Source organism: Simochromis diagramma, unplaced genomic scaffold (genome assembly GCF_900408965.1).
Source record: "Simochromis diagramma unplaced genomic scaffold, fSimDia1.1 OVJJ01000784.1, whole genome shotgun sequence".
NCBI classification, from domain to species: Eukaryota; Metazoa; Chordata; class Actinopteri; order Cichliformes; family Cichlidae; genus Simochromis; species Simochromis diagramma.
Genome location: NW_024387283.1, coordinates 21,208 through 37,336, shown reverse-complemented (window position 1 = coordinate 37,336; position 16,129 = coordinate 21,208). Strand labels below are relative to the sequence as shown.

Below are 16,129 nucleotides of genomic sequence, written 5' to 3'. Positions count from 1 at the left end.
CACAGTGAGTCACTTCCTGTGTTTGGGGTCACAACCAAACTTAAAAGTAGAATTTCAGCACATTGTGAGAACATTCACAGATCTGTGCTGAGCTTAAAGAAACACTGTGACTGTAGTACTGCCTGATGGTTTTTGAGCTAAGAGTGTGGAGGATGAACTTCAACAAAGTTCCTCCAATAAACAATATAAGGAATACAACAGATTCATAACGATGGAGAAGATCTGTGGTCAAATAAGAATAAAAAAGGAGGTCTGGAGGTACAGAGCAACTTTTACAACCACGAGTCAGAACTCTGCTCCAATCTGGTCAATCTATGACACCATGAATAATAATGGTGTCATAGACCAAAACACTTGGTGAAACAATGACTCTCAGTCTGCAGAAGAAGAAAACTCCAACAGGATCCACAGGACACGACAACAAAGACAAAACTATGACCTGCAAAGTGTGTCAGTAACTAAGCAACAGAGCACCTTTGTATATCACAGAGAAAGGTAGGAACACAAAACAGGAAAGAAGCTTAAATGTTTGCAGTGGACAGGAAATGTGAACACGTCACACAACTACTGTGGTCAAAGCTACAGGAGCTGTTTGAGGTTTGTGTAAAAGGAAGGAAGCACAGAGAGGTGATAGAAGGAGGAGCTGAATATAAACTCTGGTCTTATCTACATTAAGTGCAGCTTCTCTTTGTTCTGCATTTATTATCAATGCAAAGTCGAAACCTTTGAGATTAGATGCAGATCAGCGTGCAGGGCTGGACGTGAGGATGGGGCACTCTTTGCTCTGTTTGCTGGGGTTATTCTGTGAGTACAATACACACCTTTACTGTTTGAATGACAGTGATGAAGGTAAATGTTTCTCACTGGTGACAGTTACAGTGTATGACTGCTTTAACCTGTTTACCTGACAGCTTCAACACAGCAGAGTAGATTTTTTTTCATGTTTCCAGCCTGTTTGACAGCAAATGGAAACACATAAATTTGGTGATGAGCAATAACTGTACCATGTGAAGATTTAAAAAGCCTCAGTTTATATATTTATTGTGATTTTGTCAGTTGTATAATGTCTGATGATGTTTTATTTATTATTTTAGTGCTCAGTACAGTCAGACATGGAAACACTGAAGGTGAGAAATCGTTTTTTCTTCTTGTGTTGCTCTAAATGACAAAAATATCAACAGTGCGTGTAGTGCAGACTACACTGAGTTATGCTGCTGGACTGTTTGCTGGATTATATATCTTTTTTTTTATTACCTCTTGGAGCTGTAAATATGCTAATTATCAAAAGCTCCACACTGATGACAAATTAAAGGAAAAACCAACATGAACATGGTAACCAAATGCTGCTCTGAGCTCAGCATAGAGTTTGTTTCCTTCATCCCTCATTTGGTGTTTTGATTAGAAGCTGTCTAACACGTCACTCCAAAGTCTCTGTAGATGTTCAGTGTGTCGAATTGTGTGGCTGCAAAAGATGATTCACATTATTTAAGTTTGCATCAAACATTCAGAGCAACAATTTTATTCTTTTGATCTTTTTCTAAATTACAGACCTTGGAGTGAAGGCCACTCTGACAGCAGACAGATTAACTATACCAGCAGGGGGCAGTGTGACACTGACCTGTGATGTGAAGAACTCTGCTGACTTTCAATATGTGTGGTTCAGAGAACCCCATTTTAACTCTGAGAAGACCGCAGTAGCAGGTGAATCAAAGAGAGAACTGGTGACCTCTGACGCTGGCATCTACAGCTGCAGAGGACATAAAGGGACAAATTCAGTGACAGAAGAAAGTAACTCTGTCACCATTCAGGAAACTGGTGAGTTTAAAATTTTAATCTGGAAACATCTTGTATTCTCCAAAGTTTCTTCATTTCTAAATATGTTGAACCTCTTAATGCAGTTTGTGACCTTTGATTGTCTCTGAAAATTTAGTTCTGTGTTTTATATTTAATTAGTGGATAAATCATTGAACCTAATACAGCTGTTTAAAGTTATTGACCTGAACTGCAGAAAAGAAAACATCAAACTTCTTCATCCTATCATGTGATAAAAGATGAGGAGCCAAATGCACTCTGAGACAGACTGAATAAGAAAAAGTGAAACTTATCTCACACACACACACACACACACACACACACACACACACACACACACACACACACACACACACACACACACAAACAAACACACTAAGAGGGAAGTAAAACTCAACATAAGACACAAGAAACAAATGAATACCAAAATAAAGCAGGAAGACAACAAAGAATTTAACCTAAAAACTCCTCAGAAATACAAAGTCAGACCCGGGATCATGACACACTCCAGATTTCTACATCCTCTTTAGTTTCATCAAATATTCCCATGTTTGATGATTTGATTAAGATTTAAATTAGAAGCTCTCTAATATGTAACCCCACTAGCTTTCAGTTATGTTGTGATATTTTTTTGACTTCATTTGCATCAAATTCGTTCAGTGGGGTTTTTTTTTTGTTTTTGTTTTGTATTTCTTAATTACAGGACATGGAGTGAAGATCACTGTAACAGCAAACAGCACAACCATACCAGCAGGGGGCAGTGTGACACTGACCTGTGATGTGAAGAACTCTGCTGACTTTGGATATGTGTGGTTCAGTGAACCCAGTTTAAACTCTAACCAGAAGACCACAGTAGCTGGTGAATCAAAGAGAGAACTTGTGATCTCTAAAGGCGGCATCTACAGCTGCAGAGGACGTATAAAAGGGACAAATTTACTCACAGAAGAAAGTGATCCAGTCATCATTCAGGAAACTGGTGAGTTTAAAAATGTCATATGAAATAAAACAACATGGATTCTCCAAAGTTTGGAGATCAGAGAGGGACAAAATTATGACATAAACTTATGTTACAAAATGATTTATGGCCCCAACCTGCCAAGTTATTTATGATAATAAAACTGTTGCAAAGTTATAATAAACAATACTGGGGTTATAATATTTGATAATACTGTTTTTATTTTTAATGTTAATATGTTAATCAGTCAGAAATTAAATGTGTGGCTCAGTCATTCATAAACGTGTCTTGTGATTTGGCCCCTGATGCTCCAGTTGTCACGGTTCAGCATTTTGAGTCTCGTGTGTTTTGGTATTTTATAATATGTTTTATGTTCTGAGTCCTTTGCTGTTTTGATTATTGCAGTTATTATTATTATTACCCCAGGCTCAGTTATGGCTGTTACGGTTTTAGTTCTTAGGTTTTGTTTTATGTGTTCATGTTGTGTCTACTTTGTGCATTTCTGTCCCATGTTTCTATGTTCTGTCTCACAGTCTCTGTTAAGTTTACGTGTCTAGAGGTCAGTCGGTGTGTTTCCTGTTTTACTTTGAAGGTCTGCGTCAGTGTTTCTAGTTTTGTTTCCCTTGTCTCGTTCTGCCTAATTACTCCCAGCTGTGCTCTCCTACTGTGTCTCATTCCCTTCATTATCCCTCAGTGTATTTAAGCCCTGTGTTTCTCTTTTTCAGTGTTTGATCTCCCTCATCCATGTCTGTGTGTTCTGCCTACAAGCCTGTCAAGTTTATTTTTGTTTTCCAGTTTAGTTCTTTTTTTGTGTGCAGCGATAAAGCTGCTATTTTGAGTTCAAGCTTTGCTTGTGTTGAGTCTGCATTTTGCACACAGACCATGACACCAGTTGCTTTTATCAGTTACAGTTTTAGGACAGAGTGACGTCGCTCTATGTGATTGGCTCATTTCAGAGGCCATCTTGACCAATGGCTGTGGAGTTGTCATAGAAACATTTTTGAATTATTCTGAAGACACTCTGAAGAGTCAGCTCAGAGATGAGAGATAGTTTAATAAAGATTTCTCTGAGCCTGTGATTCTCACGTGATTATGAACAGGACTGACTGAGGATCAGTGAAGAGGGTGAAACACAGCGAAGGGTGTAAAGAACTTCATGTTCTGGGACCATCAAACATCTTTTTCTGTGAGAGACAAACAATGAGACAATTATAACAATAATAATAGTTTAATATTTAATGACTGAAACAAAATGGTTTGCTATGCTGAGGTATGAGCTGCAGATGTGAGCAGAACATTTTCTGTCCAGTCACTGACTGGGCGATCAGACCTCTGTACTGGTTGTTTGTGGCTCTGTAGACAGACACGTGACCTAGAAGCACAGCTACAGTCATTGATATCATCATGAGCTGTGAAGCAATAATTAAAGATGAAATGCGTGAACCATGAATGCTCCTAATTTTTTAAAGATGATATTTAGGCCTTTTAGCTTTTATTGGATAGAGACAATTTAGATAGACAGGAAAGCCGAGTGAGAGAGAGAGAAAAAGGAAGACATGCAGCAAAGGGTCGCAGGCTGGGACTCGAACCTGGTCATACTGCTCACCCACTGAGCTGAACCGCCGCCAATGGTTTTGAATTTTTAATGATATAATGGTTCTGGAATTAAAATACAAACAGAGTTTTTTTAATGTTTGTCACAGACTACGGCCCTTTGGTGTTAAATTCTGATACTAAATACAAAAAGTGTTAATAATTGACACAAATATTCAATTAAATAGCTCAATATTATCTTATATGTAGATGGAAAAAACAGTGAATGATGTTTTTGATGATGCAGTGTTTGCTCACGTTTCCTTGTGACTGGAAACCACTCCATCCTCACACACCAATTAGTTAAACTGCAGGAATGTCTTAAAGACATAAAGACCTGGATGGCCGCTAACTTTCTGCTTCTTAATTCAGATAAAACTGAGGTTATTGTACTCGGCCCTGAAAATCTTAGAAATATGGTATCTAACCAGATTCTTACTCTGGATGGCATTACCTTGGCCTCCAGTAACGCTGTGAGGAACCTTGGAGTCATTTTTGACCAGGACATGTCCTTCAAAGCACATATTAAACAAATATGTAAGACTGCTTTCTTCCATTTGCGCAACATCTCTAAAATTAGAAATATCCTGTCTCAGAGTGACGCTGAAAAACGAGTTCATGCATTTATTACTTCCAGGCTGGACTACTGTAATTCATTATTATCAGGATGTCCAAAAAACTCACTGAAAAGCCTTCAGCTAATCCAAAATGCTGCAGCAAGAGTCCTGACAGGGACTAGAAAGAGAGAGCATATTTCTCCTGTTTTGGCTTCCCTTCATTGGCTTCCTGTTAAATCCAGAATTGAATTCAAAATCCTGCTCCTCACATACAAGGTCTTAAATAATCAGGCCCCATCTTATCTTAATGACCTTGTAGTACCATATCACCCTATTAGAGCACTTCGCTCTCGCTCTGCAGGCCTACTTGTTGTTCCTAGAGTATTTAAAAGTAGAATGGGAGGGAGAGCCTTCAGTTTTCAGGCCCCTCTTCTGTGGAACCAGCTTCCAGTTTGGATTCAGGAGACAGACACTATCTCTACTTTTAAGATTAGGCTTAAAACTTTCCTTTTAGCTGAAGCATATAGTTAGGGCTGGACCAGGTGACCCTGAATCTTCCCTTAGTTATGCTGCAATAGACATAGGCTGCCGGGGGATTCCCATGATGCATTGAGTTTTTCCTTTCCAGTCACCTTTCTCACTCACTATGTGTTAATAGACCTCTCTGCATTGAATCATATCTGTTATTAACCTCTGTCTCTCTTCCACAGCATGTCTTTTATCCTGTCTTCCTTCTCTCACCCCAACCGGTCGCAGCAGATGGCCGCCCCTCCCTGAGCCTGGTTCTGCCGGAGGTTTCTTCCTGTTAAAAGGGAGTTTTTCCTTCCCACTGTCGCCAAAGTGCTTGCTCATAGGGGGTCATATGATTGTTGGGTTTTTCTCTGTATCTATGAAGCGCCTTGAGGCGACTTTTGTTGTGATTTGGCGCTATATAAATAAAATTGAATTGAATTGAATTGAATTATATATTTGAATCAGTGGATAAATGTTTGAAATGACTTCAGCTGTTTAAAATTATTGATCTGAACAGAAAGGAGAACATAAAACATTTGTTTCAGATTTCTGCATCTGTTTTATTCTGTTAGGATCTCAAGATGAAAACTTCTCTCTCTTGTTAATGAACCTTTTCATAGAAAATATATATTTTTTCCATCAGCCAGCAGGAGGAGTTTCAGCTACAGAAATTATAAAAATGTTCACTCATTCCTTTTGTGTGCTAACTGAGGAATTTTACTGTGGAAAGTTTCCAACAGGATCACAGTGACGCTGCAGCACAGCTGGTCTCAGATATTCACTGGTGAGACAATCACTCTCAGATGTGAGATTCAGGGAGGTGAAGGAAAGGTGTGGAAATATGAATGGACAGCACCCAACACAAACAGCCCTCCAACATCCAGTGAATACAGGATCAGCAGAGTTTCAGTGTCCCACAGTGGAGACTACAGATGTCGGGGTAGCAGTGACTATCTCTTAACAGGATGGAGTGATGCCTTCACACTGACAGTTTCATGTGAGTTGGACCATGATTCATGCTGACATTTCATGTTTTCATGTTTACATCTGTCTAAACAGGAAAACTCCAACAATGATCCAGCTGTCTGCAGGCAGCTCACGACAACAGTTTTTCTCAGTTTGATAAGAGAATGATAAATCAGTGAAATCTTTAGTTTGTTAAACAGTCTAATGTGTCACATGCAGGGAAACTAATTAATCTTTGTGTTTGTAGATAAATTACTCTGTGAATCTTTAAAGTGTGATTAGTGCTGTAAGAAATGTATTCTTGATGATGATTTAATTTTGTGGTTTTGTTTCTTCAACAGCAAGTAAACCCAGAGCCACACTGACAGCACAAAGTTCAGTCATACCAGCAGGGGGCAGTGTGACACTGAGCTGCTCTGTGGAGGGCTCTGCTGGCTGGAAGTTTGACTGGTTCCGACGTGATTCAGTCTCTTCTAAAGCTCAGCTCATGAGAGGAAATGAAGCAAACAGAGTTATTAGTGTCTCACAAGGAGGTCTGTACCACTGCAGAGGAGGGAGAGGAGATCCAGTTTACTACACAGAGGACAGCAGTGACGTCACAGTTGTGGAGACTTGTGAGTTTTAAACTTTCTGTTATTTAAGTTTTTCATGTGTTTCATACAAATGTAGAAATAAACATTGTGGTATCAACTGCAGAAAAGACTAGAAAAACTGCATATTTTTAGCTCATTATCTGCTGTTAGTCTTTAAATTGTGTTTTATTAAATATTTTTGGCCTCTCTTTCTAAATGCTTCTTCACATTAAACTGACTTTAAGTGGACATGAAAGACTGTGTATTAAGCCACAGAGCCCTAAAAACAAACAAACAAACAAACAAAAATAAAGGTTAATCTTGAACATGTTGTCATCCGAGGTCATCAACAGCTCAGCTAACATCAGGTCAGATCAGGGTCGGTAACCTGCGGCTCTTCCGCCCCTCAGCTGTGGCTCCCGCAAGCTTTGGGTGAAACAATTAAAAATAAAAGTCCCAACCTTCCTTTAAGAAGGTGGCCTGATGGGTAATGTATTCCGTGTATTCCGTGCCACAGGTTGAATGTTGTGGTGAAGACAGGGACCACCTCTCTCTGCGTATGTGCGAAGCAGCGAGTGAGAGTAACATCTGCAGGAGGAAGTTTACAGAGTGAGAAAAAGAAAAGTGTGTTTATAGCAGCAGCTACTGCAGCCAGAGAGAGTCTGACAGGCCCAGCTGTGAGCCACATGTTAGTATCCAGCTGTTCACTGTGTTCACCGCCTCCAGAGGAAGAAAGTGTGCTGCTGTAACCTTCCCACGCCTCTCTCCATCTCTGCACTTTGCCATAAGTTGACCCAGAGCAGAAAGCTAGTTAGCAGCTACGAGCCAAACTCAGAACACTGAGCATCACACTGGGACTTGAAAGCAGCTCACATTTGTGGATCTGTGTGAAGCTGGCAGTTAAATTAGACTCAAAAAAAATTAGACCCCTCAAAACCCCCACGTGGGCACGAGGTGATTCTTCCACGTGTATTTAAGGTGTTGTGATCTGTGTATTATCACCAGATATGCTGTTATTGTGCAATAAATATCTTTATGTTTTCGACCCTGGGCTGATGTGTTTTCGTTCTCACTCCCAAAGCGTAACATTTTACGCTAGGTGACAAATCGTCACCATATTACGTTTTCGGCTACCCAACCACGTTCCTAAATGACGACCTCGGAAAAAAGAGGAAATATGAGAACCGTGTGGACTGAATCTACACATGTTTGCTCTTTTTCTTCAAATCGCTTAGAAACACACTATTTAACATCATTAAAGTCCTGGTTAAGGTCAGGAATAAGGTTAGGTTTAGGGCTGGAACGTCTACTACCGCGGGAGCGTCATTTGCACTGGATTCCAGCCATAACCCGCCGCGTACCATAAGAACGCCGAAGGTCTCCTTTCGCGTTCCTCAGGAACGCCGCGGGACGTGACAAAACGTCGACATGTTACGCCTCGGGAGTGAGAACGGGCTGATTTTATACTCAGGGCTGCCCGTGGCTGCATGAAAACAACAGAAGATGATCGCTCATTGAAATGGACTGAAGACATAATTATATACAAATAGTTTTCATGATTATTCTTCTTATTTTACAATTATTGGACCACAGCTACATTTTATTTACTTATTCTGAACTCAAACAGACCTGCAGAGTGATGCTTTATTTAAAGTAGGCCTGCACAGGCCTGTGCTGTTTTTCTCCTCTTTAAAGTTTTTGTTAAAAAGTTCTTAAAAGGTAAAAAAGCTCTTCTTCTTATTAAGACATCTTGTATTGTATTAAGTATATTTATTATCATCTCTGAATTATGGACGATGAATTTTAAAGAAAGAAATCTGAAAAACAATCCAGACGTTAAAATTTGTGCCTCAATGATCAGCAGTTACTCAGGTTTGTGTCGACACATTTGTACAATAGTTTGTGTGAACTGGAGACCTGAAAAGTTGCACACAAATTACTGCACACATCTGTAAATCTTACTTAATGCTTGTGAATCATATTATACACAGTTGTACCACTTTCGAGGTAAATTTGTTGCCATAAAAACAAGGATATACTGTCCACCTTCACTCCCTGTCTCTGTAGCTGTAAGTGGTTCTTCAAAGGGAAAATGCAGCTGTTAGCTGTAATGTTAGGATTTGTAGATCACTTTATAAATGTGGAGTGTGTGGAGAACAGGCTGTGTGAGTCAGATACACTGGTGGGCCACCACACACGTGTACCACACGGTAAATAAATGTAAACACTGATTTTTAAATCCAACTTCATTTAAAGTCAAAATGTCACCAGGATGCAGTAAATCTTTCTCCTCTGAACAACAGCAAAAAGAAAATCAGGCTTCAAAATGACTTCATGTTTGTATTTGTGTCTAACTGGATATTTTTCTGTGAACAGTTCCCAGTAAGCCCACTGTGACCCTGCAGCCATCCTGGACTCAGATATACAGCGGTGAGACAGTCACTGTCAGATGTGAGATTCAGGGAGGTGAAGGAGCTCAGTGGACGTATGAATGGAGAGCAGCCAAGTTAAACACACCTCCAACATCCAATGAATACAGAATCATCAGAGCTACTGAGTCTGACAGTGGAGGATACAGCTGCCGGGGCAGAAGGGACTATTTCTTCTCAGAGTGGAGTGATATCATCACACTGACTGTATCATGTAAGATCTTTCATCCAGAGTATCTAAATAAGGAAAAAGCACTTCTTCTTTCTTACAGCTTTATAACTGTCTTTCATGTTGGTCAGTAAAATGTTTAGTTTTTATTCCAACAACAAAAACCTGAACAGCAGCTTTTTATTCACAGTGAAGAGAACAAAACATATGAGAGTAACTTCTCTGCTGTGCAGCTCTAATACATGAAAGATGAAATGCAGAACAAATGCTGGATCTGTCTCAGCTGCTCCACCACATCCACTAAGAAACATTAAATCCACTGATTGTTCCTCATGTGTGTTTTTAACTTAGAAATGCAGCAAATTAAATATGAAAGATTAGTGTTGTGTTTGTGTGATAGTTGTACAGTTTGTTGTAGCTTCACCATTAAAGTTATGTTATATTTATTATTTCCATATTTCCACCAAGTTATTTCAACTGGTTTGATTCAGTCATTGACTTTTGTTCTTTTTCTAAACTGAACTGCAGATAAACCAAAGGCCAAACTGAGAGCTGATAACACAGCTGTTCCAGTAGGGGGCAGTGTGACCCTGACCTGCTCTGTGAACCCATCATCATCATCTGGATGGAAATACTACTGGTACAGAGATGAGAAATCCTCTGAAGCCCTGACCACACAAGATGCAGTTTTCCACTCAAATGGACAAATCAGTGTCTCACAGGAAGGACTCTACAGGTGCAGAGGAGGAAGAGGAAACCCAGTTTACTACACAGAGGACAGCCAGTCAGTCAGGATTGGGAAAACTGGTGAGTTCAAAGTTAATGAACCCCAAATCACTACCTGATGAAAAGTATCTGATGGAAATTGACCCCTTTTGTCATTCATTTGTTCATTTCCTGAATACAGTCCCAATCAGACCTGTTGTGACTCTGCATCCAAACTGGTCTGAGATATACAGAGGAGAGACGATCACTGTCAGATGTGAGATCCATGGAGGAGACACTGAGTGGGATTATGAGTGGGAAACAAACAGCATGATAAAAGCTCCAAATCAAAATGAATACAGGATTAGATCTGCTTCATCATCCAACAGTGGAAACTATCGCTGTAAGGGCAGAATGAAAAGTTCACAGCATGAAACAACAGAGTGGAGTGATTCAGTCACACTGACAGTTTCTGACAGTAAGTAGAGTCATAGTTCATTTAACCTGGAAATAGAAACAGTTTGTAAAAATGTGTTTTTATTAGTACATGTTGAGATATTTGACATGTTTAGATAGTCTCACTCTTAAAGTTCATCATAAATATTTGTGAGTCAACATTTTAGTGACATTGAATTCAGAGTTAAGAGACGAAACATTGAGAGAAAATCTTTGTTGAACAGATGAACCCCGTCCTGTCCTCACTGTGTCTCCATCATGGCTGAGTCCTGGAGCCTCAGTAACTCTGAACTGTGAGGTTGAACATCCGTCTGCAGGATGGAGCTTCTACTGGTATAAAGCTGTTCCTGATCTATCAGAGAAATCCTCCAGTTATGAGCTGCTACCTGATGGCAGTGGGACTGCACAGGACTCCTACATCATTCATGGACAGACACACACAGCAGGATATGTGTGCAGAGCTGGAAGAGGAGACCCAGAGTATCACACTGATCACAGTCAACCAAAGTTTGTCTGGTCTGCAGGTCAGTTTGAGGAATTTTAATCTTCATGTTGATGATTTGAAAGTCTGTAAATCTGGCTGCATGACTATCAGGCTCCTGTGAACCACACAAAAGTCAAACTTATATTTTCACTGTGATATTTTGAATCCTAACATCTGTGAGCTTTGTCTCTTCACTGCATGTTGTTTCCAGATGTTCATTCAGCAGCGTCTCTCACAGTGAGTCCTGACAGAGTGCAACACTTCACCTCTGACTCTGTCTCACTGACCTGTGAGGGAAACTTCACTGAGTGGAGAGTGAGGAAGTTCTCTGAGGACGGCCGACTGTACTCTGACTGTAGGAGAATGACTGGATCCACATGTGACATCAACACATCAAAGTCAGATACTGCAGTGTACTGGTGTGAGTCTGGATCAGGAGAGTTCAGCAGTGCAGTCAACATCACTGTACAGAGTATGTTATTATACATTTACTACTTGGATTTGTATGATTTAAACATCACATGAACATTTGTCCCAGCTTTGCTGTATGTGAAGTCATTTCATGTGGGGAAAATAGCAGTTTTTAAACATAGAAGATCAGATCTTGATGATGAGCATTTGTACAATCTGTTCTTATTATTGTTTGTCAGCTTTTTCTAAAAGTGTGCACCAGCTGATGTGACTGAAACAATTGTGTGTGATTGTGTCACAGATGATGGTAATGGTCCTATCCTGGTGAGTCCTGTTCATCCTGTGACTGAGGGAGCTTCTGTTAGTCTGAGCTGCAGTTTGAGAACACAAAAAATACTTTCCAATGTGTTTTTCTATCACAATGACAAACTTCTTCAAAATGATACCCGAGGGGAGCTGAAGATCTCTGCAGTGTCAAAGTCTGATGAAGGTTTCTACAAGTGTCAGTACTCAGGAAGAGAGTCAGCACAGAGCTGGATGTCAGTTAAAGGTGAGCAGGATCAAAACATCTGATGGAGTTTTATAAATGAGTTTGATGACTAAGAAGGAACATTAGATTTTCTGATTTAAGTCTCAAACTCGCCTGGCTCAATTTTGTAAAATTATATATATATATATAAATACATATAATTCATTAATGAATAATTATTGTTTCTTGTAACCATGTCAGGAGCTGACAGCTCTTCATCTCCTGTGTGGTTGATGGTTGGACTGGTTTGTGGCGTCTCTCTCATTATTATTCTCCTGCTCTTGTTGTATCGCTGCAGACAGTCCAAGTGTAAGAGCCTCTTCTTGTCATGCTCTATTAGAGAGTTTATTTACTACATACACTTTAATTATTCACACATATACATGTATTCTGATCTCATGACACAAAATAATAATTCACATCACAAACATGTGTAATAACATTTGTCTCTTTCACAGATTCCTGCTTCACCAGGTTGGTAAAATACTTTTTATTATAATTTTAAACAAACATCAGTTACTTTTGAGTTTATTGTGTTTATTTCCTGTTTCAGGTCGATCCAGTCTGAGAGTCACAGTCCGGGCTCCTCCACAAATCATGGAGTCAACCAGAATGAAACTCATGAACACAACTCTCTTCATCCTGGTCAGCACTTAAACCGATCTTTATTATCATTATTAATATTGACTTTTCATTCAGTCTCCATTAACAGGAACATTTCTTAGGTTCAGTTTGTGCTCAGCAGCTTTTCAAAGAACATTTATCAAAATCCAGCTGGACAAACATCCAAATAACCAACTGACTACATGCACAAAAGATCAGAAACAAACAGGATTTTACAACCTGATTGTACACAGCAAATCCAGCATGTCCAAATTAACACTGTCGGATTTGATTTCAACACTATTAAAGTGTCTATATGGGTCCACACCAGAGAGTGTTAATTTAACTCTTTTTGGAGAGTTGGTACGTTAACTCTGATTTAGTGTTAAACACCAAATCTGTCTGGAGTTGATAATTTAACACTTGGTGTTAAGAGTTTATATATTAACTCTCAAAGAGTATTTTAGTTTAACTACGTAAGAGTTAAACTAAACTAAACCATTCACAAGAGTCTAATTCATTCTAAAAAGCGGGAATTTTACTGTTCTGAACTTCTAGAAATTTCTTTTGGAAATAAATATTTACTAAAAAGATGAAATGGTTTTTGAAAAACATTTATTCTGAACTGTGCACCACAATTTCAAAACATTTTCTGAAAGATGTAACAGTGTACATGTTCTCACTTTCATTAGAATTTTGTTTATCAAAAGGTCTGACATGGTAAATGCAAATAACAGCATTCTCATCACTTATTTCTTCAATACAATATGCATGTCCTTCATTCATCCCTTTGTGGAACTTCAACGCACTTCTGCTCTCCCCCATATTCCATCTTCACAAGCATATCCTGTGCGGAGATTGAATAAAAATTAGTTGACACTAATTAATGGCACAAATAATCCAGTAAACAATTGCAGCACAGTAAAAAAAAAAAAAAGGAATCCTCTTTGAGCCATTACTTGTGTAAAGTATTTTCCCAAAAGACAAAGACACAGGCAACAGGTAATACTGAACTAAATGTAAAACCTCAACCTTTTTAATTGTTACCTAAACCGTGTGCACAAAACTCTGGAGGGATCTATGCTAATGTCGAACCCAGTCAGGACGCCTGCTACTGCTGTTTGCTCGTTTTTGTTTTGTTTTTTTTATAGGCGATCGTTTTCAGGCTTCAAGTAGCACCATTATACCAACATTTCACATTCTAGACATTGTTTTAGGTGTATTTGACCAAAAGTTTGACTGAAAATTCACATGCAAGCTTTTTTTCAAGGCTGTGGTATTTGCCCGCAAACAATACCTTTCAGCTAGCTAAAACAGAATATTATGCTATCAGCGAGCAACATGGCTAATGCCTTTCACACAGCTTTGTCTCAACTCCAAAGAGCCACAGAAGTAAAAGCTCATAATAATAATTGAAACAATCTTTGAAAAAATGACTTACCAAGCATGGCAAACAACTCAAATATGTAGAGCAAAATGTTCTGAAACGGCTTCACTTCAGCTTCGATTGGAGCCGTGCTGGGGGCGGAGTCTGTGAATTTACTCTGTTGGTGTCATAGCCCCTGTAGGAGTTCAGAGTTAAGAGGTCAAGAGTTAATGTTTCCATTGTAACACCTCCAGATTTGACAGAGAAACACTCATTTTTAACACTCGATTTTAACTACTATCATTTTACACCTCAGAGTTACATTAAAAGAATGTGACTCTGCTTAGAGTAAAATTAACTCTACTTTTGCAAGAAGACTATTAACACCAAAACATTTAACACTTTTGAATTTGCTGTGTATCTTTAACTCGACTGAAAGAATCCACAAATGTTGTTGTTTCATATCAGAACAACACAAACAGTAACACCATGATGGGTTCATGCTCTGAAAATATCTGACAGTCCTGGATTTGACTTAAACAAATAATGAAATTGAATGTGATGTGTTTACAAACATTTTTACATTTCAGGTGCAGATGAACCCCGAGACGTCACATACTCTCTTATTAAACTCCAAAACCTTAGAAAGAAGAGTGAGTACACAAAACACTCAGTGCAGAAAAAAGCCTGGGAAGTTTTTAAAGTGTTTAAAATGTTTTAATTATTTTCATGTATCTGATCATCTTCACAGAGAAGCATCATAAACCAGAGCAGAGTGCTGTTTACTCTGAGGTGAAGACGGGAGCTGCAGGTACAGTCACAACAGTCTCATTCAGTGTTTGTGCTTGAATGTGTCATCACATCATTATATTGCAGGTAATTATAGGTCAACATGGAGTTTAGTTATTCACTGACCAAGCTTAGCTACTACATACGACCACTACACATCAGCAGACTGAATCTTATACACATCGAGGGCCGTTCAGAGTTTAGTGTAAGTTTGTCTGCTTCATATACAGAATGATATTGTTATTGTACAGTATGGTATTGTCCATCTATATGTCCCCAAACTAAACAGTTTCTCTCATGTTTTTACTCTGTAGTAATGTTCTTGTCATCATATCTGTGCTGAACAAATGTGTGCTGAGCTCTGACGTCTCTTTTAGAGGACAGTCTGATGTATGCTGAGGTCAAACAGCCCAAAAAAGAAAAAGCCAAGAAAAACAAAGGTGAGCAAAGTCTGCCATCATCTCCACTGAATATTGTTCAACATGTTTATTTTACAGGTTATATTTATGTATTCACACTTCATTAGCTTTTAAAAATCTTCTCTTTTATCTTTGCATTATTGCAGACATCCAGTTTCCTCCTGGTTAATGATATTATTGTTCTCAATGATCTTCTCTTCATTCACAGGAACATCAAGTCCTGCAGCTGATGCAGCAGTTTATTCTGAAGTCACATCAGGAAGCTCTCTCAGTAATTCTGCTGCCATGCAGGCTGATTTATTCTTCACATTATTAAATGTCTTCAGCTCATAATATCTTTACATGTTGGAAATCACTTTGTCTTTTTGTGCTTGTCTTACAGGTCAGTGAGGAGAGCTGTAGCAGCAAAGCCAAGAAGAAGCTTTTTATGAAGCCACTCTTGCTCCTCTGCTGCCCAAATATCAGACATGCTCAGCTTTATGTACAGTTACAATATTAAGTAATAATATCAGACATATTGCTCTCTTATAGCATAAATAAATGCAGGTGTATTTCTATTTAATATTCATGCTTTTTATATTCAGTTTTTTATTAAAGATTTTGTAATAAACCTTGAATGTATCTAACATGTTCCAACAGCAGTAGGGATGGGTATTGAAAACCGGTTCTTGTTGAAAACCGGTTCCCACTGTTTCAATTCCTTGGAATTGTTTGCCATTTTTGCAAACGATTCCCTTATCGATTCCAGTCGCCCCGAATGACATCACCACGTTGCGGAGCGTCATTTACCTGGCAGGAAAC

The 16,129-nt window shown here is 38.9% G+C and overlaps 2 protein-coding genes across 2 annotated transcripts; both read left to right on the top strand.

Moving 5' to 3' along the window:
* Positions 1 to 663: 663 nt before the first annotated feature.
* On the top strand, positions 664 to 9,427 carry LOC120716069 (leukocyte immunoglobulin-like receptor subfamily A member 3; the record flags this gene model as incomplete). Its single annotated transcript, XM_040003410.1, has 7 exons — positions 664 to 804; positions 1,095 to 1,127; positions 1,549 to 1,815; positions 2,516 to 2,788; positions 6,161 to 6,427; positions 6,738 to 7,010; positions 9,345 to 9,427. Coding segments are annotated over exons 1-7 (1,233 nt in total), but the record flags the coding sequence as incomplete, so codon positions are not given.
* Positions 9,428 to 9,503: 76 nt separating this feature from the next.
* Positions 9,504 to 15,745, top strand: LOC120716068 (Fc receptor-like protein 5). Its single transcript, XM_040003409.1, has 14 exons — positions 9,504 to 9,611; positions 10,095 to 10,373; positions 10,474 to 10,749; positions 10,952 to 11,251; positions 11,423 to 11,683; positions 11,924 to 12,172; positions 12,353 to 12,460; positions 12,610 to 12,625; positions 12,705 to 12,796; positions 14,711 to 14,773; positions 14,872 to 14,931; positions 15,287 to 15,349; positions 15,537 to 15,599; positions 15,711 to 15,745. The coding sequence occupies exons 3-14, from the start codon at positions 10,602 to 10,604 to the stop codon at positions 15,716 to 15,718; spliced, it is 1,431 nt and encodes a 476-aa protein (XP_039859343.1). The 5' UTR covers positions 9,504 to 9,611; positions 10,095 to 10,373; positions 10,474 to 10,601; the 3' UTR covers positions 15,719 to 15,745.
* The last annotated feature ends 384 nt before the right edge of the window (positions 15,746 to 16,129 follow it).